This window comes from Kryptolebias marmoratus, linkage group LG1 (assembly GCF_001649575.2).
Source record: "Kryptolebias marmoratus isolate JLee-2015 linkage group LG1, ASM164957v2, whole genome shotgun sequence".
Classification (NCBI taxonomy): domain Eukaryota; kingdom Metazoa; phylum Chordata; class Actinopteri; order Cyprinodontiformes; family Rivulidae; genus Kryptolebias; species Kryptolebias marmoratus.
The window spans coordinates 18,303,222-18,331,192 of NC_051430.1; the positions used below are offsets into that span (position 1 = coordinate 18,303,222).

At 42.9% G+C, this 27,971-nt stretch overlaps 1 protein-coding gene across 7 annotated transcripts in view; it reads left to right on the top strand.

Annotated features, from left to right (window-relative positions):
- Nucleotides 1-1,385: 1,385 nt before the first annotated feature.
- sgsm1a (small G protein signaling modulator 1a) overlaps nt 1,386-27,971 on the top strand; it is a 29,347-nt gene continuing 2,761 nt past the window's right edge. The window contains exons 1-25 of one of the 7 annotated variants that reach the window (XM_037976438.1): nt 1,386-1,695; nt 1,834-1,877; nt 9,493-9,568; nt 14,301-14,463; nt 14,665-14,817; nt 14,910-14,977; nt 15,947-16,092; nt 16,439-16,576; nt 16,870-16,994; nt 18,418-18,485; nt 18,608-18,771; nt 19,181-19,316; nt 19,394-19,537; nt 20,590-20,719; nt 21,137-21,201; nt 21,834-21,979; nt 22,473-22,601; nt 22,693-22,863; nt 23,230-23,301; nt 23,897-25,066; nt 25,318-25,442; nt 25,845-25,927; nt 26,032-26,141; nt 26,253-26,349; nt 27,381-27,548. In XM_037976438.1, the coding sequence (XP_037832366.1) occupies nt 1,677-1,695; nt 1,834-1,877; nt 9,493-9,568; nt 14,301-14,463; nt 14,665-14,817; nt 14,910-14,977; nt 15,947-16,092; nt 16,439-16,576; nt 16,870-16,994; nt 18,418-18,485; nt 18,608-18,771; nt 19,181-19,316; nt 19,394-19,537; nt 20,590-20,719; nt 21,137-21,201; nt 21,834-21,979; nt 22,473-22,601; nt 22,693-22,863; nt 23,230-23,301; nt 23,897-25,066; nt 25,318-25,442; nt 25,845-25,927; nt 26,032-26,141; nt 26,253-26,349; nt 27,381-27,548 (3,910 nt within the window). In that variant the 5' untranslated portion in view covers nt 1,386-1,676. Of the gene's footprint in view, nt 1,696-1,833; nt 1,878-9,492; nt 9,569-14,300; nt 14,464-14,664; nt 14,818-14,909; nt 14,978-15,946; nt 16,093-16,438; nt 16,577-16,869; nt 16,995-18,417; nt 18,486-18,607; nt 18,772-19,180; nt 19,317-19,393; nt 19,538-20,589; nt 20,720-21,136; nt 21,202-21,833; nt 21,980-22,472; nt 22,602-22,692; nt 22,876-23,229; nt 23,302-23,896; nt 25,067-25,317; nt 25,443-25,844; nt 25,928-26,031; nt 26,142-26,252; nt 26,350-27,380; nt 27,549-27,971 lie in introns of all 7 variants that reach the window. The other 6 variants (XM_025005445.2, XM_037976444.1, XM_025005446.2 and 3 more) reach the window with 6 other exon arrangements.

A 27,971-nucleotide genomic window follows, 5' to 3' on the forward strand; every position in this document is an offset into this window, starting at 1 on the left:
TGAAAACACAAATTGCACTATTGCCATCTCCTGGACAGTACAAGTCTCTTTGAACTTTGTGTAAAAAAAAACGTTGCCATAAACTGGGATTGAACCCGCAACCCTCCAAATGCACACTGGATGTAATGATGTACTGCTGTTTGTTTTCTTTAACTAAACTGTACCAGATATTTGTAAGAACTGATGTTACATGTATGTTTAAACTTTTAAAAGCATAAAGACTTGTCCAGTTTATTCACCTGTGGTGTGTTTTTATTCATCACGATTGAATTTAAGCCCAAACCTTGGCTTTAGAGGCCTAATTTTTCAATGCATCAAGAAACAGGTACTCTAGAAATTGTGCCAGGAGTCGTATATGAATAAAAACGTTAGCAAAGCCCGACAACAGTTTCTCTTACTTAGGAAAAAGAATAAACTGATGATAACTTTTGTCCTCTTCTCAAATCTTTAGACTCTCTCCCTGTGAGGAAATCCTGTCATGCATGTCATTCTATACATTGACCACCAGAGGGCGCCAACATAAAACCTTTTCTTGTTTTTAAAGAGCACAAAACTCAACTTTACATCCCTTTAAAATACTTTCACACCGTGTGCTCTGACTTGTCCCCTGCTATAATATCAGTTATTAGGCTACAGATTAATATATGATAAAGTCATGTCTTATCTTATTAATCTTCACTGATTCTGAGAAACATCATTAGTGGAGTTTCAGCTGATTGCATTATATAAATGAGACATTTTAAAGGCACCTCACTAAAAGCTGAGCAGCTATGCAGACTGCAGTTAGCAGTTAGCTAGCCTGTTGCTACTTTTAGTTTTCAGCTAGCTTTCTGCTGCATTTAACTAGCTATTTGCATCCTATAGCTTTTGGCTAGCCCTTTGCTAGTTTTAGCTTTTAGATAGGTTTTGCTTCTTTTTTTCTTCCTTTCTTTTTTTTTGCTTTTAGCTAGCCTTTTGCTACTTTAAAGTGGCTTTTTGCATCTTATAGCTAACTAGCTTTTTGCTACTTTTAGCATTTAACTAGCTTTTTGCATCCTATGGCTTTAGGCAGTTTTTGCTTCTTCTTTAGCCAGCATTTTGCTTCTTTTAGCTAGCCTTTTGCTACTTGTGGCTTTTAGCTAACTTTTTACATCTTATAACTTTTGGCAAGACTTTTGCTACCTTTAGCTTCTAAGTAGTTATTGCTGTTTTCTTTTTCTTTTTTCTTTTTTGCTTTTAGCTAGCCTTTTGCTATTTTAGCTAACTTTTTACATCTTAAAGCTTTTAGCTAGCTTCGTGCTACTTTCAGCTAGCCTTCAACGACCTTTAGTTTTTAGGTAATTTTTGCTTATTTATTTATTTATTTATTTATTTATGTTTTTCGCTACTTTCAGCTAGTCACAGCTACCTTTAGCTTTTATGTAATTTTTGCTCATTTATTTATTTCTGTTTTTCGCTACTGTCAGCTAGCCTTTAGCTCTTTCATCTCTTCGCCCCAGCTGTTCTCCTCTCAGCTCGGTGTTAGCCTCCCGGCAGCCTCCACGGCTCCTCCGGCTGAGCCTCGGTGATGAAGCCGCTCCTCCGGCAGCTCGGTGTGTCTTTAAGAGGCGTGTGTTCAGCAGAGGAGGAGTCCTCCTCATCTTCATCTCACTGCGCGGAGCAGCACTCAGACTCTGGGAGGACAGGAGGCAGGATCCATGGCAACAATCATGGCAGGTGGGAGAACAGGACCACAACTCATTCTCTTTTCATAAAAACAAAACAAAACAAAAGAACTACATATTTGTTTTTGTTCAGCTGACGGACGCGGCCGGGTGGTTTCAGAGAGTAAAACAAACATGTTGTGTGTTTCAGAAGCAGAGACCCGTCAGAAGCTGCTGCGCACCGTCAAGAAGGAGGTGGGTGTTTTCACATCATATCCCGGCGGAAAAACAAACACTTTGCTCTGTTTAAGGTCGTGTAGTTCACTTCTCAGCTGTGGACTCCTGTAGCTGCACTCCCTGCTGCTGAGGAGGAGGAGGAGGAGGAGGAGGAGGAAGAAGCCTTCCTCTGGAGCAGTCTGTTGAAAACAATAACAAATAGATAATAACTCCATGATACTTGGAATAAAATCCAGGTTGGTTGTTGTTCTCATTCTGAGAGCTGCAGCTCAGGGATCAGTCAGGTGAAGAAGCTGCATGAAGGAACCAGATTGTTTGTGGTGGTCAGCCTTGTGCCAAACCATTTGGATGTTTCATTTGGACTCAAACAGTGTGTGTGTGTGTGTGTGTGTGTGTGTGTGTTGCCTGCAGTGTATGAGAGGCCTCTCAGGACATAATCGATGAGTTGTCTTGCGGCGAGTGGACGTTAATCTGAAAGCAGCTCCGGCTGATTCGATCATCTGGGTTTCTCCAGTAACTCGGGAGTGAAGCAGATCTCTCGAATGATGAATTAGTCAGTCCTGACATTTTAAACCCTGACTGGGTTTCCTTATGGGACGCTGATGGTCGCAGCTGATCATGAAGCTCGTCCCATCAGGTCTCTGCTGATGGTTTTAAATCCGGTTGTAGCAGAAAATAAAAATACTGAACTCTCAGGTTTGATTGTTTCCACGGGAACATCTCGTGTGTCGTTGGGTGTTTAGAACTATTGCTTCAATCCTGTCGTGATTTTACTTGATATGAAATAGGACTGATGCTGAGATGCATCCATTTGGAGGAAGGTTAGTTCATTAACTCGGGCTCACTTCAATTTTTATTGTTATTATTATTTTTCCTGAACCCGTTCAGCGCGACTCGAGTGTTGGAACCACGAAAAGAGCTGAATGTTTAGAACAGAATAAACTTTTTAAAAACTTCTTCTTAAGATGATCAAAACTACAGATTAAAGTTAATTACAAAATAAGATTCACTGAAGAAACATATTGGTAATAAAATGATTCTCCTGTTAAGCTAATGCCCTGAAGCTAACTGTCTTTCAGGCTAGCTCAGTTAGCATAATATTTTCAAGATAAATCTGGGCATTTTTTGAGTTTTTTTAATCTTTGGTTCTCATGTTTTTTTACATAATACTTCCTTCTAGAAATATTTTCAGTCACTTTTACCAGTTTTAAAATCAAATGTCAGATTTTAAATCCTACTTTTTAAGTAAATTAGCTCTGTCAGCAGCTTCTTCTGAAGCTTAATTAATGCTAAAGTTAGCTCATGAATCGTAACATTTAAAAAAAACAGTGTTTGTTGTTTGAGTTCGTTTTAATTTTGAATGTTAGCCCTTAAATCTGAATTTATGAACCTTCTAATATATAATAATATCTAGTCTTAATTAGCTATTTTAATTTAAAATGGTATTTTTGTGGTGTTGATAGCGCTGAGACTCAGTAATTAGTTAGCTGTAATGCTCAAGATGAATTGAAATGAGATTAAATGAGATTATTGACGAACTAACACTGACACAAAAACATAAGCTTGTATTATTTATAAAGTCAGGTATTGCTCCGTTGTGTTTTCAGTGGCTTTCAGGTGTGTTTACTGTTGAGATTTGTTTGTTTCCCATCAGAAAAAAAAACCCAGTTTGCTCACCCACAACCTCTCCAATAAACACCGGCAGACCGAGCTAATCTAAGGTCTCAGACAGTAAAGCCTAAAGTCAAGAAGAGGAGAATTAGCTGCTTTATTTGGGCAGATTGGTACTTATTGACTTTCCCCAGTTTGATAAATCCAGAACACATTTTCTTCCCTCTCTTGCGAACCTGAATTTCAGATTGCTTCAGCAATTACTGCACTTTGTTTCTGGTGAACAAAACCACAGTAATCACTGGTAAAATGAAAATAATAAGGCTTTGGTCTAATTCCTCTTCCTTTGCATCCTGTTTGCAGTCTTATCTGTGGATACCAGGCGCTGCCCACAATTAAAACTTCGTTCTGAGGTTCGCTCATTGTTTTTACACAATGGTTCTGTTGGACTAGAAATCTAGTGCAGACTGGGTGGGTCTGTGGATGCTCCTAATTGGGGGTGGGGGTCTCTCTTTGATCTCAGATGGCAAAAATCCACAGTAATCAAGCTAAAGAATTATATTAAAAAACAGTATATGCAGCCATTGTATAAACCAGCCACTAGGGAGCACAGGCCAGTGTACCTCTTGTGTCGGTCCCAAGCTCGGGTAAATGGTGAGGGTTGTGTCAGGAAGAGCATCCGGCGTAAAACAGTTTGGCCAGAACTAACATGCGAGCTCATCTGAGCGACAGCATACAGGGTCAGTGGAGACTCGGCTTAACAACAACCACCATTGGTGCTGTTGACAAACAGGGTGCCGGCGGAAATCATGCCGCCGTTAGTTGAAGACCACGAGGAGGGAAACGTCCCAGGAGACAAAGGGAGAAGAGGAAAGGAGTGTAGGGTAAGAAGGTAGATGTTTTAGATGTTTATGTGTGAAAGAGACCAAGTGGAAGGGCAGCATTGGGGCAGGGTTCAAGCTGTTTTACCATGGTGTGGATAGGAAGAGAAACGGAGGAGGGGTGGTCCTGAAGGAGGAGTTAGCAAGAAATGTAGTCGAGGTACAAAGAGTGTCAGATAGGGTGATGCGTCTGAAGGTAGAAGTCAAAGGTCTGGTGCTGAATGTTGTCAGTGGTTCTGCTCCACAGGTTGGATGTGATGTAGAAGAATGGACATGTTGGTGAAGGAAACAGAGGAGATGAGGAAGTGATGGGCAGGTTTGGTGTCAAGGAAAGGAACCAGGAAGGACAGATGGTGGTGGGTTTTGCCAAGAGGATGGAAATGGCTGTAGTCAACACCTATTTCCAAAAGAGGGAGGAACACAGGATGACCTATAAGAGTGGAGGCAGGAGGACGCAGGTAGACTCCATTCTGTGTAGAAGAGATAAACCTGAGGGAGATGTTGGACTGTAAGGTTGTTGCAGGGAGAGCGAGAATCAGTTCACAAGTCATCACATGTGGAAGGGTTTGTAACATTCAAGTTAAGAGTGGTCAACAAGTGGTAGTACCTGCTTCTGAGGTCCAGGACGAGTTCACCTTTCCACAGGAAAGCATACTTTTATATTTCTTTATTAATATTTTGAACAAGCTGTTGATCCTATTTGTATCATTCCATTACTAACTCTACCTGCTGGGCCTTTCAAAGACGTAAATAAAATCAACAATATAAGTTTTTAGTTGTTATGCTTGTTTATTTGTACTCCTATGCATAGATGTAAATTTCCTTCCATTTTTTCATCAGTTTGAGGATCATTGCTCGGTGTGGGTTGGACCATATGGTGTCTGTATGCTGTGTGTTTACGCTCCCTCCCCATCCAGCTGGTTTTATGCCATCGGTCTGCTCAGACGTACCTGGATGTGGGCCATTATCCAGAGAGCTGAGTGCGCCTGCCGCAGCAGAAATTACCCTCTGGCACAAAATTGGTTTGAATAGGAACTCGTATTTGCCTTGGCTTTAATTCAGAGCCCCTCTCTGTCTGTCCGTGTCACCGTGTCGCGCTCTGATCTTCCTCCTGTCTGTCGTCCATTTAGAAATCACACATTCACACACACCTGTGTTTGCTTAAGGAGCGGGAGCAAGAGAGCGGCGCAGTTTGCTTTCCTGTTTCATATTTTAAAAGCCAGCTCCCGTTCATTCTTTGTTTAAAGCTTGATGGTGGCTTTTCCTGTTTCTGGAGATGTACTGATGGTAGACAACACCAATGCGGGTTAGATTAATTCCTTCTACAGAAACGAGCTCAGGGAAATAGATATTACCGTCGTCGTGCACACTGGTGGAGACGATTACTCTCAGGCTGTTTTTGACCTGAGGGTGAATATATTCATCAAAAGGTTTTGGACTAGATAAAATAGGATTACACAGCTTTGCTGAGAGGGGTGAAATGCACCTCCATCCCTTTTAATCAAACCAAATCCCATGTTTTTGTGTGTTCAACGCCCAGAGCAATGATTGACCACATTTATAAACAGTGGAAATTCTACTAAGCTGCTGTGAAGGATTTAAAGTTCAGTTCAAGATGTATAATAAAACCATGAAGTGGTGATGAAATGGAACTTTTTCAGCTTAATTTTCATGTACAGATGAGCCTAAATAACTGTCACAGTTTAGCTCTTCATTTATGGCTCTGTTCGTTCCTCCATGGCCTCGGAAAAGGATGAGTAATGAAGGGTGGATGTTAGCGTATGAAGCTTTCTCTCCGCTTCTTTTTCCCTGACTCTTCTGTTGCAGGACTTAATTGGATTGCTCAGTAGATCTTTTATCAGCAAGGCTGCTTCCTTCAAGCTGCAGTGATTAGTGCAGATTTGTGCTGCAATGGAGGTGTTTAATGACTGCCAGTTCTACGCACGTGTCATTTTAACGGTTTGTTTAGGTGAAAATGTATGTTTGTCACCTCCTAGCTGCTTTAAATGATCACCTCAGGCTGGATTTGTGCTTTGCTGAAGCTGAATGAACCCACTGAGATGCACCGGCGCCACTGTACTTCTCGATGTTATTAGCGACTGTAGTCAGGGAGCTGCAGTCATTCTTGTTTATGAGAGAGATAAATTAATGTTTTTCATGCATCGCTTTGGCAGAAGGCTTTCCACTATGAGGCTCGTGACATCTCCATAGAAACCTGCAGGTTGCCTATGCTCAGACACTTTAGCAGACTTGCTCCTCTGAGGGCTGATCAGCCGAGACGAGAGCAAGATGAGAGAACACAAGTGAGCAAATCAATCAAGTTTCTGTATGTCAGGTACACTCAGGAAGAAATAAAAAAGGAGGGGAAATAAGCCCCCATGAGCTTCATACGTTCGTGTGAATGCTTTAGTTTGTTTTTGTTGGGGTTTTTTAGCTATAAGTTTATTCATGAGTCGAGCTCCAGAGCGTCTCATCAGGCTGCTGCTGTCTCTGCTGTGTTGGCAGCATGAATCATTTCTATTTTGGCTGAAAAGAACAATGGCACTAATTTATTTGTGTGTGTGTGTAATGACTACTCTCTCATTGGTGATTGTGTTTTTTTAATATTTAAATAATTAGAAGTGGCAAAGATTTGAGCACATTTGTTTTGGAAGTGTCTTGAACTAAAGATTAGGCAGAATGATGATCAGACCGTGTTTAGTAGGCAGATATTTCTCAAAGTCAGTACCACAACATATGAGTATTTGTACCTTTATATAAGAGTGTTTCTTAGGAGAGGATATATACTGTGAGTTAAGAGAAAGCTAGCACTGTAGTATCTGCTACGAACCAGCTGGTGCTGTCATATCTTTACGTTGTGCTCCTGATTCAGTTCTGCTGAAGTTAATTTCTGAACGCATCACTGAGGACATTTCCTGACTGAGATAACGTGACAGATTTACGAGGTTACGGCTTTTGTCAGGCAATTGCTGGGTCGTTGGCTGTTGTTGTCTCCAAATGTTCGCCGCTTGCTTCTCCTTCAGCACCTGCAGATCACATCAGCCTTGGCAGCAGCTTAATTACACCCCGAGCTTCCACCTACCCGACATCCTGTGCGCTTTTAAAGCTAAAAGTGTGAACGATTTAGGTCGCTCAGCTGGCACAAATGCAGTATCTTCAAAAGTTAAATGTTGGGCCGGAACTTTATGATCGCAGCTGTAAAGCCATAAAAACAAACATTGGTAGGCAATAAGCTACTTTATGAAAACCAAGCTGCCTCACAGAAAAAAAAAACCCTAAAGATTTATAAGATTTTCTGCCCAAAGGATATTTCAGTGTGAAGATTAGAAATAATAAGTATAGATATATACAGAGCAGGGAAACAAATACTGTAGCAGAGAGGATATTTATCTCCCACTGCCAAAAGACAGGCAATAATGTTTGGGTGTGTGCGTTTAAAGGTTGTATCTCATTGGCCTCACAGCTCCGCCGCTTGAATTTTGAACAGGTTGAAACAATTTGTGCAACAAATATTCTCTCCAAAACAGTCGCAGAGTTCCTGCGGGTGTCTCAAGCTCACCTCACAAGTTCAAGAGCTGTATTTTGACACCTGCAAACAGGAAAACATGTCCAGGTCTGAAAACCACACAGATGAGAAGTAAGGATTCTTTAAAAAGCTGGTTCAGATCTTTATTTCAAAAGTGTATTTCAGCAGATTAAATTGTAATCAGGGGGCAGCTGCCAGGGTGGGAGCGTACGGATTTATAAGCCGCGCACACAAAAGTAAGTTCATTTTCAAAAACTGGCTGCTGGTTACTTGGTCGCAAAAACGCAGACTGCAACGGAAAATTTGTGGGGGGTTTTCTCACAACGCTGAGTGAAGTTTGAGTCACCAGCTATTCTCCGACAGTCACAGCCCAGAGTGAGGCTACGTTTAGCAAAATGTCTCACCCACCAGGGCACAAAACATTCATGAAACTCTCAGAAAGTAAACGTTGGACGCTCATCTACACTTGATTAGCTTTTGGTGCCAAGCTGATTCAAGATGGCCGCCGCAGCTAATAGGCCTTAGCAAACACAAACACGGCTAACAGATCGTGTGAGATCTCGCATTACTGCTTGAGACTTCGCATGACGTTGTTTTCAAGGCTCTAAGTCCAACATTTCACAACATGAGATGATCTTCATCTAAAACTTAGATATAATGATGTTTTGGACCACGGGAGTGATTAATCTTTGTATTTTTGTCTGGCTGTTTGCAAAATTACAATTTGATTTTATGACTCAACAATTGCAAAATAAAGTTTAAACTTCAACATTAGGTTTTGAAATGTGTGTGGATGATGGAGCTAAAGGGAGCCTATTTTGTCTGTGGACATCCTCACGAGGACAGCCATCTGTGTGGCCAACGTGAGTGTGTGTGTGTTAGAGAGGGTGTTTGTGTGTGCAGATGATGAACTTGGCAGCGTAATATGTTCATTGTGGACAGACTCATTTCGGCAGGAAATTACAGCTATCTGTGTGGCTGTGTCTGAAGGCTGCTATTCTCCCCCTCCAGCTCACATAACGGTGCCCACACAGGGGAACGTCTCCATAGTCACCAGAGGGATTGATTCACTGCTTGTCTCAACTATTGCTGTGCAGCAGGTCTCAGGTCGGCGGGTAGAAGGACACGTCGTCGTGACTGCAAAATCAAACTAATGAGAGTTACCTTGTAATCATCTGACGTCAAAAAAAAAAAGTTCGGAGCAGATGTTATCAGGGTTTGACGCAACAGGATCTGTTGTTCCCGATGAGAACCTGAAACTGCTCAGAAATGGGTTGGGGGGTAGGGGGGTGATTGTCTACCCCTCACCCCCACGCCAAATGAACCTCCATTCTCCAGAAGTCCTCAGAATCAGAGCTGATGACTCACAAACCAACTTGTTCCTGACAGTTTTTTTCTTTTTTTTTCTCCACTTAACTCTTTAAATCTGGCCTCTCTCCTGTATCCTATTATTTTATCTAACAGTCGTGCATTAGACCCGCGAATTGTCCTAATTATCCTCTGAGTATGTTTGCCACTCAGTCAAATCGTCACCAACAAGCACCTCGCAGACTGTTTGTGCCACTTGTGGCATACTAATGAATGAGTCATCCAGCATCTACTGTGTCACTGACAGGTGAAGCAGATTATGGAGGAAGCCGTCACCAGGAAGTTCGTCCACGAAGACAGCAGCCACATTGTGTCCTTTTGTGGTGAGTATCCAAAAATAAAGAACTGTGCGGCTTGTGTTCGTCTGTGACCTTCGAGTTGGAACACTTCTGTAACGCCGAAACGTCTTAATGTTTTCTCTTTCTTACCTCTGACTCTTGGACTGGTTATTGCATTCAAAGTCAAGTTCTTGATTAATTTTAATCTTTGACATATTTTTGTTTATCTACACTACTTTGCCAAACCTTTTAATTTTTTTTTGCTTATACTTTGCTTCCGGTAGCCAGACTTTCTTGTAATCTTCTTAAGTGGTCTTGTTTAATAGTTCGTCAGGCTTTCTGAGGGTCTTTCAAAGCTTTCTGGATTTGCTTTTCCTGCTCATCAGTCTTTGTACCTGTATATTTTCATCTTTTTTTTTTCTTTTAGTGAACCACTTCACTCTGATTTATGAATCAGTGAAGTTCTGAGAAGCCTTTCTGTTAAATTTAAAAGGAAAATGCAAAAGATGACATAGCTTCGCCACAATAAATACACTTTTGCACCAAGAATTGAATTTTAAAGAGCTATTATAACAGTGAAACGGGAGTTTTTGATCTGAATCATCACAGACCTTTTCCCTTGGGCTCGACTCGGCCCTTTGACACCTGAACCAGAGTTCTCCTCTGATAGAAAAACATCTGACACAAATGTCCAGGTTTGAAAACCACACTGATCATAAGCAATAATTTTTGAAGAAAAAAAAAATTGGTCCAAATCTGCCCACCTTCATTTCAAAAGTGCACTTTAGTAGATTTAATCATAAACGTGGGGGCGGCTGCCAAGACGGGTACAAAACGAGTGGTTGTCGGCTCGAAAAACAATGTGCACGGCCAAGACTGCAGTTTTACAAGCGGTGCACGCCAAAACAGGCTCGCTGGTTCACTTGGTTGCAAAAGCTCAGAATCCACTCAGGCTGCGTTGAAAAATGGTTTCATATTTTCTCACCATTTTGAGCCCCCAAATAGTCTCCCGACAGTGGCGGCTCAGTAAAATACCCACTTTAAATCAAATGGCTGACGAAGCAGCAAAGAAAACCTACAGAGAAACCAGGCGGGAGCACATAGAGACCAGGATGCATAAACAAACTGTACCAAACTAAAAAAAAAGCCGGACACTGGGGGAGGAAACAAGGAATCTGGAAGCAACAGCAGCATCTGAGAAAGAACCTGAGAAACGGGTCTTCTTACACTCAGAGAGGTGATAACTGGATGAGAAGCAGATGAATGGATGAGGAACAGGTGTGAGAATCTGCTGTAAAAGAGAAGCTGAGGGAAACAATGTCCAGGGGAAAGAATCCATAACTAAATATCTGTGAATACATGCAACAAAAAACAAAACGACACAAAACCCAACACCATGACATTATTAGACAAACCAAAAGAGTAAAACTACCAAAATACAGACGTGAACCAGAAAGTCTTCTCTGCTGCATTTGCTACAAAAAATAAATAATAAATGAGCTGTTAGAATAAACTGGTTCTAAATTTAAAAAAAATAACACATTTCAAGTTCAGTAATTCACTAAGTGTTATTGCTCCTGTCTCCAAATCAAACTGTTAAATCCCAGTGTGAACACACAGAAAACCACACTGCCCACATGCAGGCGGTCCCACTCATCAGACCGAGGCTGTAATCAGGAATCACATTTATTTCTAGATTTCAGCGTGAAAATAAAGCTACTCTCACTTTAGCACGGAAAGTGATATATATTTTTTTTATTCTTATTATTATTAGATTCAAGCCATGTGTGCAAACAAACACTGTGCTCAAATGAAACGGTGAGGCTTTCTTTGGAATAAGAGCAACAAAATGAGACAAAGCGGTGGCGAACTCTTACTTTGACACTGACTCAAGTTAACACGGAGAGAAAACGGCAAAAGAGAAACGAGCCGCTGTCATGGTACGTCTGTAAGAATGGGCAACAAGATGCACAAGTGGGAGTATGGAGAACGTGTCCGTCGTCTGCATGACTGTCTGCAAAAACGCATATTTCCATCCCTGATGAAGAGTGAGGAAGGGTTCTCAGGACTTTAGGAAACACTGGAATGAACTTATTGTTGTCGGAACAACCCACAACCAAATGAATAAACACAGACAAATAATCATTTTTACAGAAATAGAAACAGAAAAAGGGTATGAATTTATTGAATGCATTCAGTTTCGTGTCCTCTTGTGTGCTATTACAAAAGCTTGCTGCATTCTGGTGTCTAAGTTTAGTCTAATTGAGTTTCATGGTGTGTAAGGCATCTGCAGCACCGCCCGAAAACCTATAAATCCAGCTTAAATTATGTTTAGCACCCTTCCCTTCCAATAATCAGCTTAACCCACGTCTCTTTTTGTGGTTTAATTTCCCTCTCAGAGGGCGAAGAAAATGTTTCTTTACAGAGTGCTGGTTTTTATTACAGTGTTGCTGGAAGTCCCTTTTCTTCCTTCCTGTCAGTGTTTAATGCGCTTTGTGTGTTTCCATCAGTGCCTTCGTGTTGCCGTGTCAACAGATTTCCTGGCCTTAGGTGTGGAGATCATTTGTTGGATCGGGGCGTGTGTTTCCTCTGCTAATATGATACATCCCATTGGCATCTCAGAATGACCCTCTCCTCCCTCCGCTTTGTTGTCAGCCAGCTTCCTCCTCCTCGTCCTCCTCCTCCTCCTCCTGTGAGCCTCGTCACAGCTCTCGTTGTGGACTTTTTCCAGCAGTAGGCTTGTCAGAAAGCGGAGTGAGAGGAGGAAAAGAGCTCAGTTAGCTCACTGGGGAGCCATTAACCTCCACCATCATGGTTGCTTTTACGAGCTGCCCGGGATGAGTCTGAATGAAATGTCGACATTCAGAGAACCGCTGAGTAAAGAAGCAACGACAGCAAGAAGCAAGGGAAAAATCTCAGTTTTGTATTTGACTGGAGCTTACGCCTTAGTGTAGTCGACTGATATTAGATCCCAGATGTTCCTTTTATTCCCTCTTTTTATAAACCTGCCGTCGAAAGGTGAAGGCGAGCGATAATGTTTTGTATGCAAGTGTGTTTATCTGTTACCAAAATATCTCCTGAGCAACTGGATGAACTTTAATGAAACTCACAGAAATAAATCCAATGATGCACATCTACGGCCACAACTCAGTCAGTTTTATATATATTTACTTAAACTTTGGTGTGGTAGTAGCTGAGACTGAGATCCAACACATGTTCTGAGGTCTGACAGATTGTTCTCCTCCAAGGAGGTTCTGTGTTGGGTAGTGTTGGCTGGTTTGTCTGTCTGTTAGCAAGATCACTTAGGAACTAATGAACAGATTCTGATTAAAGGAAGTGTTGGGGATGTCCTGCAGCTAAAGCTCACCTCCACTCACGTCTGGTTACTTCCTAAAACCAACAAACAGAGATTTAGAAAGTTTGTTTGCTAAGTTTTCACTCTTCCACAGAATTATGATGAAAAGCTGACAGGTAAAGCATTTTTTACTCATATTTTCTGTATCGTGTAGATGCACATCTTCTGTTTTAGATAAAAATGTTCTCATTAACTGTTTTGTTTTCATCTGATTGCCCGTGGGTCTCTATAATAAGACTCATTGTTGTTGTTTTGGTTCCTGATCTGAATGATGAGTTGGTCAGCTGTGTGTCACCGGCAGCAAACTCTCACAGCCTCGGTTGCCACAGATACCGGATGATTAGAGACAAATTTCTGCATTGGCTGTTTTCAGCAGGTGGGACTCCACGTAGGACTGCTCCGTGATGTACATGTTTGCCTGCTGGGTTTGGGTTCCACTTCCTTTGTGGATTTTAGGTGAATAAACTGACATTTCTGTATGCAAATAAAAAAAAAACACAATATGTGTCGTGCAGATTTGTGGACTTTACTAAACATCTTTGGCATTTCTATCCACTTGTGACTTTGACAGTTTTTCTTGTTTTAGCAGACACAAGTTTTAGAAAAGCAGAAAAGGTTAGGATTTTTCTTTTACGCACTGCTGTCATTTGAGGCCACTTATAAAAGGCAATGAGAACAACAGGCATGAACTATAATTTGAGACATTTTAATGGGGCTCCTTGTTCTGACATTTACCTTCTTGCTCCTGTGATGACGGGAGACGAAAATCGAGCGGTGCGGGAAGAGCGGGAGTGAGGAAAGAGACGGTCAGGAAACAGAAAGAAAAGAGCGACAGAGTCGAGGAAAGGGGGAAGTTGGGTTTACCGGAGTGAGGACGGCTGAAAGAAAGAGACCGCGATCGTCACGAGTTCCCCCTCCCGCTCATCTCTCCCAGAGCTCCGTCTCTCCATCAACAGGGGTTGCCATGGCAACCCCAGCCTTCCTCCTGACCCCATGTGAACAGAGCCACAGGATTAGCCCTGACAGAAAATTCAAATGTCAACACGGCAACCAGGCGCTGCCACGTAGGCCTGGAAAGGAAGCAGCGTGTCTGGTCTACGTCTCAGTCCAGGAAAGTGTGTCAACATGTCATCAACCGGCGAGTCCAGGACTGTTTACTGAGATTAAGTGAACGTGTCGACAAAATGAACAGCTGTAACCCTGGACATTTATTTAGACAATGTGTAGCCCTCGGTGTTAGAAAACAAAAACAAAAGTCGCGAGGATGTCGCAGAATGGTTATTCTGAGCACAGAAACATGCGAGAGGACTCACTTATTGTACACAGATCTGTAGTTTGCCCATGTTGATTGTTGAGTCCTTTTTTCCTTTTGTTCGTCAAACAAAGAGTCGAGTTTCCAACCTTTGATTTCTGTCCACACAGCTGCGGTGGAGGCGTGTGTTCTGCACGGGCTGAAACGGCGGGCGGCGGGATTTCTGCGTAGCAACAAGATAGCAGCGCTCTTCATGAAGGTGGGGAAAAGCTTCCCCCCAGCCGAAGAGCTTTGCAGGAAGGCCCAGGAGCTGGAGCAGATCATGGAGACGAAGTGAGAGTCGCACAGATCACAGCCCCCGCTAACGCGTCACATTAGACTTCAAAAAGATCGGCATCAAAGCCCGTTTGATTCCCCAAATGATGAAAACAAACAGCCGCTTGTCTGATGGGTTGTTTCTGCTCTGCTTTTTTCCCCACCTCTTTTTTTGGAGCTTCTAAAAAATTAATGTTTAACGTCTCCTCTCTTCCCCAGACGAAGCCAAAGCTTGCAAAGTCAGGACGGTCTTCGGAAGATGCCCCGGCTGCCCAGCCTCAACCCGCCAGGAGTCAAGAGCCTGTGGATCAGGACGGCTCTGTTCGAGAAAGTGCTGGATAAGATCGTCCTCTACCTGGTGGAGAACAGCAGGTGTGTTTAGAGGACAGAGAACATTTTCTTCATCTGTGCTACAAGGTTTTTATGCCTCCTCAAAATTCCCTCCTTTCATATTTTTCTTCCAGTAAATACTACGAGAAAGAAGCTATCCTAATGGATCCTGTGGATGGACCTATTCTGGCATCACTGTTGGGTAATAATATGTGACGCTGTAAGAAATCTGCTGTTGTTTGTAATGATCCAATTTTATAAACACAGCAGAAAACGTTAGGAACGTTGTCTTTGGTTGATTGTTTCTTTGCTTTAACAATGAGTCTTGGCAATAAATCCTATACTGTTGGAAAACCTGTTTAAACGGTTCCACATTTGTTAGAAAAATGCATTTGTGGGACGAGCAGCAGAGTTAAATATATATGGGTTGCACCCATGAAAAACTTGCCAAACCTTTCTGGCAATGCCAAACACCTAATTCTGCTGCCGACTCTTGTTTTGAGCTTCTGGTAGCCCAGATGCTTACAGTAACCACTGGCAATCCCATCTCTCCACAGCCTGAGACCGAACACTGTCCTCCTAAATGACGATGCTCACCCCCACAGAACAAGGTTTATTACAGACTACCTCCAGAAGGGTGGACCTCAACCCCACTGAACACCTGTGGGATCAGCTTGGGCCTGTTGTTTGTTACAGAGTGACCAACACAACCACACTGACTAAATCCTGGTTGTAGAATGGGACACCATCCCACAGCCGTGTGTGGCCAAGGAGGAGGTGTAAGGCTGTTGTGGTTGTATATGGTCCTTCCACATGCTACTGAGGCCCTTGCTGTTAAATGAATAACTTGTTAATTACCAATTAAGGGGTAATAAAAATGATTTGTAACAGTATAAGATTCATTGCCAAGAAGCATTGTTACAACAAAGAACACACCAGTTTTCTTCCTTTTTGTGTTATGTTTATTATGATCTGAAAACAAGCAGAGCAGACCGTTATAGCATCCTATTATTTCTTTCACAGCAGTTTTTGTGTTATTTGTTCAATCTGCGCAAGCCTTACTGGTTTCGCACACACGAAGGATGACATTTCTGAAAATTCGTAGTTTCAGAGCACATTCCTTAATGTTAATGATTATATGAAGCTGATTATGTTAGTTTCGTTGTGACAGTCGGACCGTGTGCTCTGGAGTACACAAAGATGAAAACGGCCGATCACTTCTGGACAGACCCGTCCGCTGACGAGCTGGTTCAGAGACATCGCATCCACAGTGGCATCTGCAGGCAGGATTCTCCCACCAAGAGACCTGCCCTGTGTGTAAGTATGAAATCTCAGGCTCTTTCTGCCTTTAACTTTGGCAGATTAACTCACACGCACAGGCAGATATTCGCTTTCGGGATGCATTAAGTGAAGCACAGAGCGTGACAAGAGAAGGAACAGAGTGTATCTGAGCCCTTCACACTCGTTCAGTTGTTATGTTACCAGGGAACCGGGTCACCTCAGCCCATCTTACAGTTCACCGTACTTTTTTTTTTAGTTGTGTTACTGCTGTTCTTGGTAAAAACAACACTGGTCTTTGGGTGCAGCTGCACCGGTGCACATGAGCAAGTATGAGTTAGTCATCGCCGCGCTCTCCGATTCGATGTTGTCCGTGTCCGTGCAGATCCAGAAGCGACACTCCAGCAGCAGCATGGATGAGCGGCCTTCCCCTTCCCCGTCAGCTCGTGAATATGTGGAGTCTCTGCATCAGAACAACAGGGCGACGCTACTTTTTGGCAAGAACAACGTGCTTGTGCAGCCGGTAAGTCTCTGATCCCTCTTCAGCGCCTAAAAATATAACAGCTCATAAAGAATCTGACATAATGTATTAAAGCAATAAATCATATATTTAATATATTCACATATTAAAGGCTTCAGGAGCCTGTTCTAAGATTGTGTTTTTATTATTACACTTTGTCACTTTGTCACTTCCAAAACAATTGCTTTAGGTGTTTGTTTTGTTCAGGTTCTGCTCCCTTTTCTTCCAGTTCGTCCTCACTTACGTACCTCATGTGTTGTCTTTATTCTAAACATCTGTCCTGGTGGCTGTTTCAGAGGGATGACATGGAGGCTATCCCAGGTTACCTCTCCCTGCATCAGACTGCTGACATCATGACGCTGAAGTGGACACCCAACCAGCTCATGAACGGTTCTGTTGGAGACTTGGACTACGAGCGCAGGTACGAAATCAAAGGCCTAGCATTCCCTGATAGACTGTATATCAACTGCCACCTTAGTTTTAGACTAAGATCATCCTATGTTGAGAATATGCTGGTGTAGATTCTCAGTCATCCAGGCCATGGTAAATTCAAAAAAGGTTAAAAAACATTTTGGTTCGATCTCATGCAGTATAACAAGGTGACTCTCAGCTACTGACTTATCACATTTTAGCTCAAAATCTGTAAAATTTACTGAATTTCAATGATTTTTGTGTTACCTAATGCTGATTAACTGTGGCAGCCATCCTGAATTGAATATACATTCAATACTAACTCTTTTATGTTTTATGTTAATACCTGTAAAAGTTGTAGACATTTAGTGATATTTAAGGTCAGTTTGCTATAGGGGCCTTTTTGAATTAGGGGGACTCCAAAAGATAATCAGTTGTAGATGTACATCCAATGATTACTTGCTAAGAGTTTCATTAAAATTCACCACACACACAGACGAGGTCAAAACATTGTCATCCGCCTTCATTTTTCAGCGGCGGTCAGTGATGATTCACCAGAAAATAGATTATGATTAGAATAAACCTGCCAACAACATCTGCTTTTGCTCTTATTTGTAATCCTCCTCATATCAAGAACAGATATCATGCAAAGTGCCTCTGCTGGATTTCTTTTTTTTTTTGTTCTGATTGGCTGTGCTGTTTTTGTAGCACCCTGGTATTACTGAATAATGCAGTGTGCTTGTCTGTCGCTCAGAGGCTCAGAGCGCTGAATAACTGCTGTTGATCTGAGGAGGCCTATTTTCAGCACACCAGCAGCCAGCAGATGGTTTTCTGGACTGCAACACTGTCAGATATCGCTCCACAACCTGCAGAAACCATGTCATGTTGTCACGTCTGTGCAGGGTTTCTTTTACCAAAATAATTGATTAAAACATTAGACCTTGTCTGTTTAGGAGCATGCTAGTAACCTCTTTTTTCATTTAGCGTACCACTGAGCTCTCTTGAGATTTTTACTCATTCTAAACATATCTAATTAAAGGCCTAGCATTATTTGAAAGACTGCAAATCACCTACAGCCTTTTCTGGCAGTGTTTGAAAGTAAGCTCAGCTTGATGAATGACTCTCAGCTACTACCACACCAAATTCTAGCTCAATATCTATAAAAATTACTGAGTTACAGCCATTTTTGTGTGTGCTAATGTCAGTTAGCTGTGGTGGCCATCTTGGATTGGGTTGCCTCCGGTAGTTATTCTGTTGTAGATGTATTTACATCCAGTAATTATTCTAATATTTGGGCTCAAGCAGGCATTTATTTTACTGCTTGCATGTTGGGCTTTTGGCAGCAGGTGATAATAAATTTGTTTCTCACAGTTAGCTCAAGACTTGAAGTACAAAGACTTACCTGACAACTTGTTTCATTTATTGTTTTGCAGCGTGTACTGGGACTATGCCATGACAATCCCTTTAGAGGAGATTGTTTATTTGCACTGTCATCAACAAGGTACAGACCTTTACTTTATTACCCTACTGTGAACCTTTTTTTTCTTCAGTGGGACACATTTCTCCAACACGTAGTCGATATATATATAATCTGATTAAACATTTTCTGTGTGTCTCCTGTAGTGGACAGTGGGGGGACGGTGGTGCTGGTCAGTCAGGACGGCATCCAGAGACCTCCACTCCGCTTCCCCAGAGGAGGCCATTTGCTCCAGTTCCTGTCCTGCCTGGAGAACGGCCTGCTCCCCCACGGTCAGCTGGACCCTCCGCTCTGGTCCCAGAGGGGAAAGGTCAGCTCGCCTTTGTCTCGCTGTACGGCTTCAAGTCCAGAACACAATACGAGCTCATAATCAGCATTCCTCCAGGAAACATCACTTAGATTAAATCAGACTCATCTAATTGAGGAATCAATAAAAAAGACGTTGGGGTTTGGAAACAGATCCGTTGCCTCGTTGCTGCGTTGTGTTTAGTGATACAGATGTCTGTGTTTAATGCTCTCTCAGCACAGACACACAATGCAGGTCTGCTCACATGAATAGGTGCTTTTGTCAGCTAAATCAAATAATAATAAACAGCCACATGTGTTCAAACTCCATTAATGAGATTACTCATACAGGCACTCATCGTCTGTACACAGGGGTGTCTGAAGTGGGCTCTATCAGCTGAAGATTTTTGTTGCTGGCTTTCATTTATTTTCAGGGGAAGGTGTTTCCCAAACTGAAGAAGAGGGTACCTCCAGGATCCGGCTCTTCTGACTCAGTCTCAGACAAAGAAGAGGACGAGGCCACGGACTATGTCTTCCGCATCATTTTTCCCAACAGCCAGTCGGACTTTGGTGGGTTTCCTTCCTCGAAAGCAAACTGAAACAGATAGGTGCATTTTGATGAAAATGTTGCTCATTCTTTGTTACAGTGACTGTAATCCATCATCTCCATCTGACCTCTTCTTTCTCCCTTGAACTGAGTGGACAGTCCACCTCCCAAACAGGGACCCAGGTTGTACCCAGGAGGTCCTGCAGCTGTCGGGAAGAATCGCCCTCACTCACAGGAAGCAGCTGTAACACTGTCACACATCGCCTCGTCAGTCCATCTGTCAGCTTGCCTTGCTTCTCCCCCCCCCCCGTCGACTTCTAATATCCTCCCAGTCTGACATGCACCTCTGGCAACATTTATCGATGTGCAGCGTTATTAAAGCCACACCGTGTCACACCTTCCTGACTGCAGTAACCTTTTAACAGCTGATAGGGTGATTGATCAAATCTGGCTGCTGAGCTGGGAAAAGCTCTTTCTCTGCTCATCTGTCTTTTCCCTAATAATCTTGCATCTACAAAAGTCGAGACATTGTGTAAAACGTAAATTAAAACGGAATGCAATGATTTGAAAATTTTATAAAGCCATATTTTTTTCACAATAGAACATAATTAACATATCAAATGTTTAAACTCTGCTGTAATGCACTCATTATGCTGTTTAGTATTGTCTTGTTGAAATATGCAAGACCTTCCCTGGTGCCGTTCCAGATGTGTAAGCTGTTCATGCCATAGGGACTAATGCATCCCCATACCATCAGAGAGGCAGGTTTTTGAACTGAGCGGTGACTGATGTCCATCGTATCTGATACTCCAGCTGTTTCTTATTTGTACCACTTTAATTTTACAACCTTTTGTTGACCCTGTCTTGTTTTTTTTTTAGACGTGTTGATGCCATAAAATTCAAAATTACCCTTTTTTTTTTTAAAATTGGTGCAATTTCTTAGTTTTAACATTTGATATGTTTACTATGTTATATTGTGAATAAGAAATTGGTTTATGAGATTCTGTTTTTGCTTACAGTTTACACGATGCCCCAGCTTTTTCGTAACTGGGTTTGTACAATAGGACGTCTTCACACTTTCAAATTGTTTGCTAATCCCGGACAACTTTGTTTTTCCCCCTTGATCTAACAGGAATCAAGCATCTGCAAACTTTACTTTGAAGTGCTTTCGGCAGGTCACGATTCTGCTTCTGCCAAAGTGTTTACAGCTGCGTTTCAGATCACCCAGTTGTTCTCAAAAGCCTAAGCGGCGTGGCACTTTTAAGTGATAATGAGGGTGTCTCTCTTTGCACGCAGCGACTCCTCCGGATCTGATGGATCAGGGAGCAGCGATGTGGCACCCCACTCTCAGGAAGTCTTCGTGTTCCTCCTGCTCTCAGGGGAGCTTCTCTGACGGCGTCGCGCACAAGGGGTGCAACCACGAGAGGTGAGGAGCGAACACAGCCTCGACCGAGTAGCGTTTGATGTGACAGGGGGACTCTGGGGAGCAGGGGCTCGACGGCGCTGCAGAAACTGAATATGAGAACCTAGCAACTACCCAGAGGACAATCAGGTGGCATTTCAGGCAGTGGAAGAAGAATGTGCTGGGTGAATTAGCTGATAAGCATGACAGAAAAAAGACAAACTGCTGAGCCAATTTGTTCTGTGTGGCAGTTTATCATTTGATAAAAGGTCAGCCTCAACCCTTTAATAAGGTTTAACATCAGAGATGGTGTATTATTCATGCAGAAAAATATGAGCAGTGACATGCAGGAAAACACTGGCTTAGTGACAGTTTAATGATAGTGTTTTAAAAAATGAGACCTGAATATGTGTGTGTGTGTGTGTCATTTTTTTTCTGTAGGACTCCACTGAAGCTGCTGTGTGACAACATGAAATATCAGATCATCTCCAGGGCATTTTACGGATGTATGTAATGGTTTATTCATTATGAGCTATTCTCCTTTATAGGAAAAAATGTGTTGCAGTAATAAATGGATTATTTGCTACTTCAGAGGCATTAACACTTTAGTTCAGATCTTTTAATGTGAGATTCTGTAGAAAAGTTATGAACAATTAATATATTACCTGTAGTAGATAGTTCTCAGCTGAAGAAATCTTCATTAGAAAGCCAAAATTTAATCCTGAATTTGGTTTACATGTCAAACAAACATTAAGGTTGGCCTTACACTTTGAGCATCTCATGTCAGGGTTCGATAGTTTTAGACATTCCCATGAAATATGAAAATGATCGGCTTTTAAATTTCTTAAAAAACATTGTTTTTTTTTTCAAATCTGCTTTATTATACTTGCTCTATTTTGGCCAAATACTGCAAGTTTTGGCTACTGTTTTGCTCATTTTGGCTACTGTTTTGCTCATTTTAGCTACGTTTTTGCTTCCTATAGCTTTAACGAGTCAGTTTTAGCGCCTTTGTTTAATTTCACCGAAGTCACTCAGCGCTCAGCATTCACACCGCGTGCACTTTCCCCCGCGAATCATAACTTTTCCGCCGAACGCCACTCCAGAACATCATTACTAACCATGTCTGTTTCTCCGTCAGGGCTGGCATACTGCCGTCACCTGTCCACTGTGCGTACGCACCTCTCCGCTCTTGTCAATCACGCCATTGTGGCGCCCAACGCGCCCTGTGACGCCTCGGAGGGGCTCACCGCGGTCGTGTGGCAGACGTTCCTCCAGGACTGCACGGTGAGTGTCGACGGCGTCACTGCGCCGCAACGCAAACTCCTCTTTATCTGCTGACAGGAGCCCGTCTGCACGCTCACACGCTCGCTCCCAGCGTCTCTTCCACTCTGTCTGCCTCCTGTCGAATCCATATTCATCCTCTGCTAATCAAGCGGCTCGCAGTCTCACAACAGTGTGCTTGAAGCGTGACTAATGCCTCCGTGAATTTCAAATGATGTTTACACCTACAATTTATTAGCGCATTAATGACATTATAATAGGTCAATTAGAGTTTGACTGGAGAATGAAGAGTTTCTTATTTCGAAACATTAAAGTGTTATTTTGTTGACATATAATTAAGTGCAGGCTTTGATCGTTACTGCGGTTGTCATTGTCGCTGTGGCGCACTGATCGATGCGTGGCAGATAACTGTTGCTTTAAATAGAAGCAGTGAAAGTACAAAGACCGATCAGAAGGCAAGCACTTAGTTTATCAAAGGCTTGTGTTTTAATTTCAGACCTACAAGGAGCAGGAGTTGCTCCGCTTGGTCTACTTCGGTGGCGTGGACCCCTCTCTGCGTAAGGAGGTGTGGCCCTTCCTGCTGGGTCATTACCAGTTCGGGATGTCCGAGGCTGAGAGGAAGGAGGTGTGTGCGTTCACAGGGATGGCTTCCACTCAGAAGGGATTTATCTGGTTTTTTTTTTTGCTCCTGAACACCTGTCCACTTTTGACCACAGGTGGATGAGGAGGTCCGGGCTTACTACCAGCAGACGATGGACGAGTGGCTGGGCTGTGAGGAGATTGTCCGTCAGCGAGAGAAGGAGCAGCACGCTGCAGCCTTGGCCAAGTGCTCCTCTGGGGCGAGCGTGGACAGCTCCAGTCAGAGGATGACCCATCACGACTCCACTGTGAGCAACGAGGTAGAGCGTGCAGAAGGACAAACAATGAAATGTTTACTCACAGTGGAGCCCGAACCTACGAAAAATCTGTGAAGGGAAATATTACAACACAACAGAAAAGCAGCACTTCAGGCATTTAGGAGCCGATGGTAGTGGATGGATTAAAAATATGTCGTAGATTTTTTTCCTGAGGATCAGGACACACTGAATGTTGTATGAACTCAACTAGTTTTATACATGTTATTTGTCAGGTGATTATGGATTTCTAACAAAGCTGTTCAGTAAAAATGTTTTTAACCGAACACAGCACATTAAGGATATCTCACATAATTCACAAATTTTGAAAAAGATTTTTGATTTGCTCTGATTCTGCAGTCCCACTCGTCTCAGAACTCTGATAGACAGAGTCTGGCTCACCTGCAGAGTGATTCCAGCAGCAGCACACAGGTATTAAAAATAACCCTTTTATACACAACATGCTTGGTTGCAAAACTGAAATAATTAAAGGCCCAGCATTCATTGAAGGAAAGCTTATTACTCTGCCTTTCATGCCAGAGTTTTAAAGGAAGATTATATCGCCTTGGCAAAATATTTTTGCTCATTATGTACGACCTCACACAATATCAGGCAATGATGTTGCACTCAGAGTATGTGTTGAGAATAACTATTAGCTACTACCACACTTAATTTTAGCACAAAATCTGTCAAATTGAGTAAGCTGTGGTGGCCATCTTTATTTGGGTTCCCTCTGAAAGATAATCAGTTGTGGATGTTAATTCAGTGATCACTTTCTGAGAGTTTCAGTAGAATCCACCCAGTGGTTCATGAGATATTTTGCTAACAGACAGAGAAACACACGCTCAGACACAGGCAAATGTAATACTGCCTGCCTTTCATGGTGGCAGGCATTAAAAAAGGCATTCCTTCAAGAAACTAAAGTAATTTAGAATCACTTCTGTCACAGTTTTTGTTAACAAATGTTTCATGTCAGTATTGCATTTTGAACCATTACTCTCCACCGCTGCACTCTCCTTCCTGCTAGTTCTTCACATCCTCCCATCCCTTCCCCTGGAGTAGTCTGCTTCCCTTTGGCTTGTTCTTTCAGGTGTTCGAGTCTGTAGAGGAGGTGGACCAGATCGAGGGGGAGTCCAAGAGCGAAGAGGCCAAACAGGTGCCAAAGGTGCCCAACGGAGCCCTGCAGAACGAGACCAGCTCCCCCGACTCCGGCCACCCGTCCTCCCGGAACTTCTCCATCACCTCTGGCTTGTCGGACGGCTCCTTCAGCACTGAGGACAGCGCCGCAACCGACGCCACCCAGAGACCCGCGGCTGCGCCTCAGGCCTCGCAGAGCTCTGCGAAACCTGCGGAGGGAGACGGCGACGTCCTGCCGGCGGAAAGCCAGGTGACAAATGACGAGAAGGGCAAAGGAGAGGAAGAGAAAGCTTTTGTTGTGAGCAAAGGTGCAGAAAGCAGCAACACCAAGGTGATTCTTGGAAAGACGGACAAAGGAGGATCTAATCTGCTGCCTGAAACACAAGATGGTATGGAGTCAGAAACAAGCTCTCTGCTTCATGAGAATATTAAACAAATGAAAACTTCAGAGTCATCGAAAACTGAGAAAGACGTGGCTGATGAGAAAACTTTGGCAACAGCAGCTGCAGCGCAATCCAAAGGAGAACATGTCAAACAAGGTCCTCAGAAAAAAGTGGTAATGAACGTCGAGGAAGCTGCCGAGCCTGAAGGAAAGCATGTTAAAGCGATGAAGGAGCTGGGCAAATCAAAGCCAAGTTCAGAGGCTTCGCAAGAAGGTTTCACATTCCCCAAAGCTACTGAAGGGGAAAAGCATCTCACTTTTTCTGCAGAAGCCCGAGTCTCGAGAGCCGGAGGAGCCGGAGGAGTCCACTCTCAGAAGGAGGAGGCTCAGGCCACGACTGACTCCGATGAGTCTCCCTCGGCCATAGAGATGGAGGAAATCCCCAAAGCTAAAGTTTCCATGGCGCCTTGGGGTAGGAAGGGCCATTGTGAGCCCTCGTCCTTTTCTGAGGACCCGCGGCCCCGTGTGGAACTCAGGCAGGAGGAGGAGAAGCTGAGCCCAGACGGCAGCGAGTCCATCCTCTCTGAGCCCGAGATGGAGAGCCTTTACCCTCCGTTTGACTCGCTGGCCACAGACGAAAACACAAAGAGCGGGGAATCAGCCGGGAGCCCTTACTCTGTATGCACATCCTTTCTTTACCAGATTGAATTCGTTTGTCACAGTGGTTCTCAGGCTTTGATCAGACATCCCAGAGAGGGCAAAGATTCATTAAAAAAAAGAAAAAGGGCTGGGGAGGAGGGACGACTTCTGACTCCTGAGAGAGAAGGCACATCAGAAAAAAGTTTGAGAACCACTCATTCATTGTCAGACAAATCGGCTCAGTAAGGCGGCAGCTTAACTTGTTTATTTCGTTCTTTTATTTGTTTCAGCAAGAGCTGTTGGATTTATACACACTAAACCTGCACCGCATTGAAAAGGACGTCCAGCGCTGCGACAGGAACTACTGGTACTTCACCCCCGCCAACCTGGAGAAGCTGCGCAACATCATGTGCAGGTAGAAACTGACACCTGCAGGCACAGAGAGGAAGAAAAAAATTAATTCAAATCTGTTGATGATTGTTTGGATTATAATAATGCTTCTTATTTTGTTCACACATGCAGAAATGGTCACCCACCACCTTGCCTGTTATAGTTTTGATAAAAATTTGCCTGATCTTTTAGCGCTTGGAGTGTATAATGAGGAGAAATCTCAGCTGCTAAGACACCAAATTTTCACTCTGCATCTGTGAAACTGACTTTAGATAGAGCTAAATGATGGATATTATTTTGCAGGACTTGACTCCAGTGTTGGAAGACGAGTGTAGGAATGTCTCTAAATCTGGAGAAAGTGTGATTCAGAGAGAAACTGCAGAGCGGAGCGGTGTTAAGTTCAGCTCCATTTGTTGTGTATTTACAGCTACATCTGGAGGCACCTTGACATCGGATACGTACAGGGAATGTGTGACCTGCTGGCTCCACTTCTCGTCATTCTGGATGATGGTGAGTCAACGTATTGATTCACTTGTTTTCAGACATCCTGTGTATTTTTACTCTTATTTCGAAGACCAGGAGCACTCATCTTCTCGTCTCTGTCCTCCCTTCAGAGGCCAAGGCTTTCAGCTGCTTCAGCAAACTCATGAAGAGAATGAATCAAAACTTTCCACACGGGGGGGCCATGGACACTCACTTTGCCAATATGCGCTCTCTGATCCAGGTGACACTGCACATATGTCTATTATAATCAGAAATTAACCCATTTATTACTCAGCACGCTTATATTTCAGGGGATTATTTTTAAATCTGTCTTTATTTTCCCTCACTGTAGATTCTGGACTCTGAGCTGTTTGAGTTAATGCACCAGAACGGAGACTACACCCACTTCTACTTCTGCTACCGCTGGTTTCTGCTGGACTTCAAACGAGGTAAAGTGATGCACAGCCTTACAGAGTCGGTGCCAATTAGGAGACGAGAAGACTCGCTCTTCTTTAAGCTCGGCTTGTGGAGAAACTGTCAAAACACTTGGAAACACAAGCAGCGGGGAGAGATGGAAAATAATGCAAAAAGATTTGGATTTTATTTGCATTTTTAGTTGGAGTTGTGAGGCGCAGCATAAACTGGCGTTCCACTTCTCTTTTTAACCGTGCGTTTAGCGCAGTTATTCTAAGACTGCCCCAGTTTCTGACTTGCTTTTCTGAATTTCAGTTCAGAATATTTAAGCAGACATTTGGTTCCTGCTCCCCCGAAGTTTTACTGCACGTCGTATTTAATGTTAGGAGCCAAATGCAAAACACAGATGCATTTTACTTCATCAAAGAAGATTAAAGAACAAAAATTAACGAGCAGGCTTGCCAAGCTGCTGAAACCATGAGCAAGAAAAAATAAAAAAAATAAATAAATAAAAATCCCCCAAGGACATTCAAGCTCGATCAAAGCTACACCTCAAGGCCAAACCACAAAATCTCACAGACTGAGCTGCTCTTATCTGAGTGAAAACATGTTCAACATATTCCTTTACTGTAAGAAATCAAGAAAGTTGTGAACACAATAACTGCTATGAATGAATTTCACCAAAACAACAAGAAACTCAACAGACCGGCTATAAGTTCCAGAAATCTGCAGTCCTGTTGACTCATTTGGACCCGGACCTCTTCGTAAACACGTCTCCTTTAAATCTTTTATGCAGAGTAAGTGTAGTTTATAGTGGGGCAAGACAGCGATGTTACTTAAGCAGTGAATAATGGTTATAAAGTGTTCACTTGATGTTTGATAGTGGGACAACCCTGAACCCTGATGCACTTAACATTAATGGACTATGAAGCAAAAAACATAGAACGTGGAATAGTGAGCTGAAGACAAATAACTCAAAATCTCCTGGTAGATAAAAGAGCTCAGAAAGAAAAAACAAAAAGTCCAAAAATCTCATTTATGACCATCGTTTACTTTTGCCTTCCAGAGCTGGTGTACGACGACGTGTTCACAGTCTGGGAAACCATCTGGGCAGCCAAGCAGGTCTCCTCGAGTCACTTCGTCCTCTTCATCGCCCTGGCGCTGGTGGAGATGTACAGGGACATCATCCTGGAGAACAACATGGACTTCACAGACATCATTAAGTTCTTCAACGGTAAAACACGCCGCCCTCGCCGCTTGACGCGCAACGTTTCCAAGTACTGAGCCGTAACCTGCTGCGAAAGGTGAAGCCGCTTCGCAAAGAAGATTTGAGGCTGTGGAGTAAAAAAAGGAAGCAAACTTAAATCTAATGCTGTTAAAACTAAAGCTAGACAAACTTTAAGCATTATGCAGTGATACAGGTCGGAGCTGTTCCACATGTAGGTTTGATAAAATAGCAAAAATGCTGTATGTTGTCAGGGTTGTATTAGTGTTTGAGTCTTATTATGAAAAGTCGCAGAGCAAAGATGAGAAGAACAAATCTAAGAAGAAACACAAGGTTTTATAAACTCTTCTTATTTAAATGTAAAGATACTTTTACTTGAGTTCACAGGTGTTCTTGACTGTGACCGTAATACAACTTTATTTTTTTAATGGT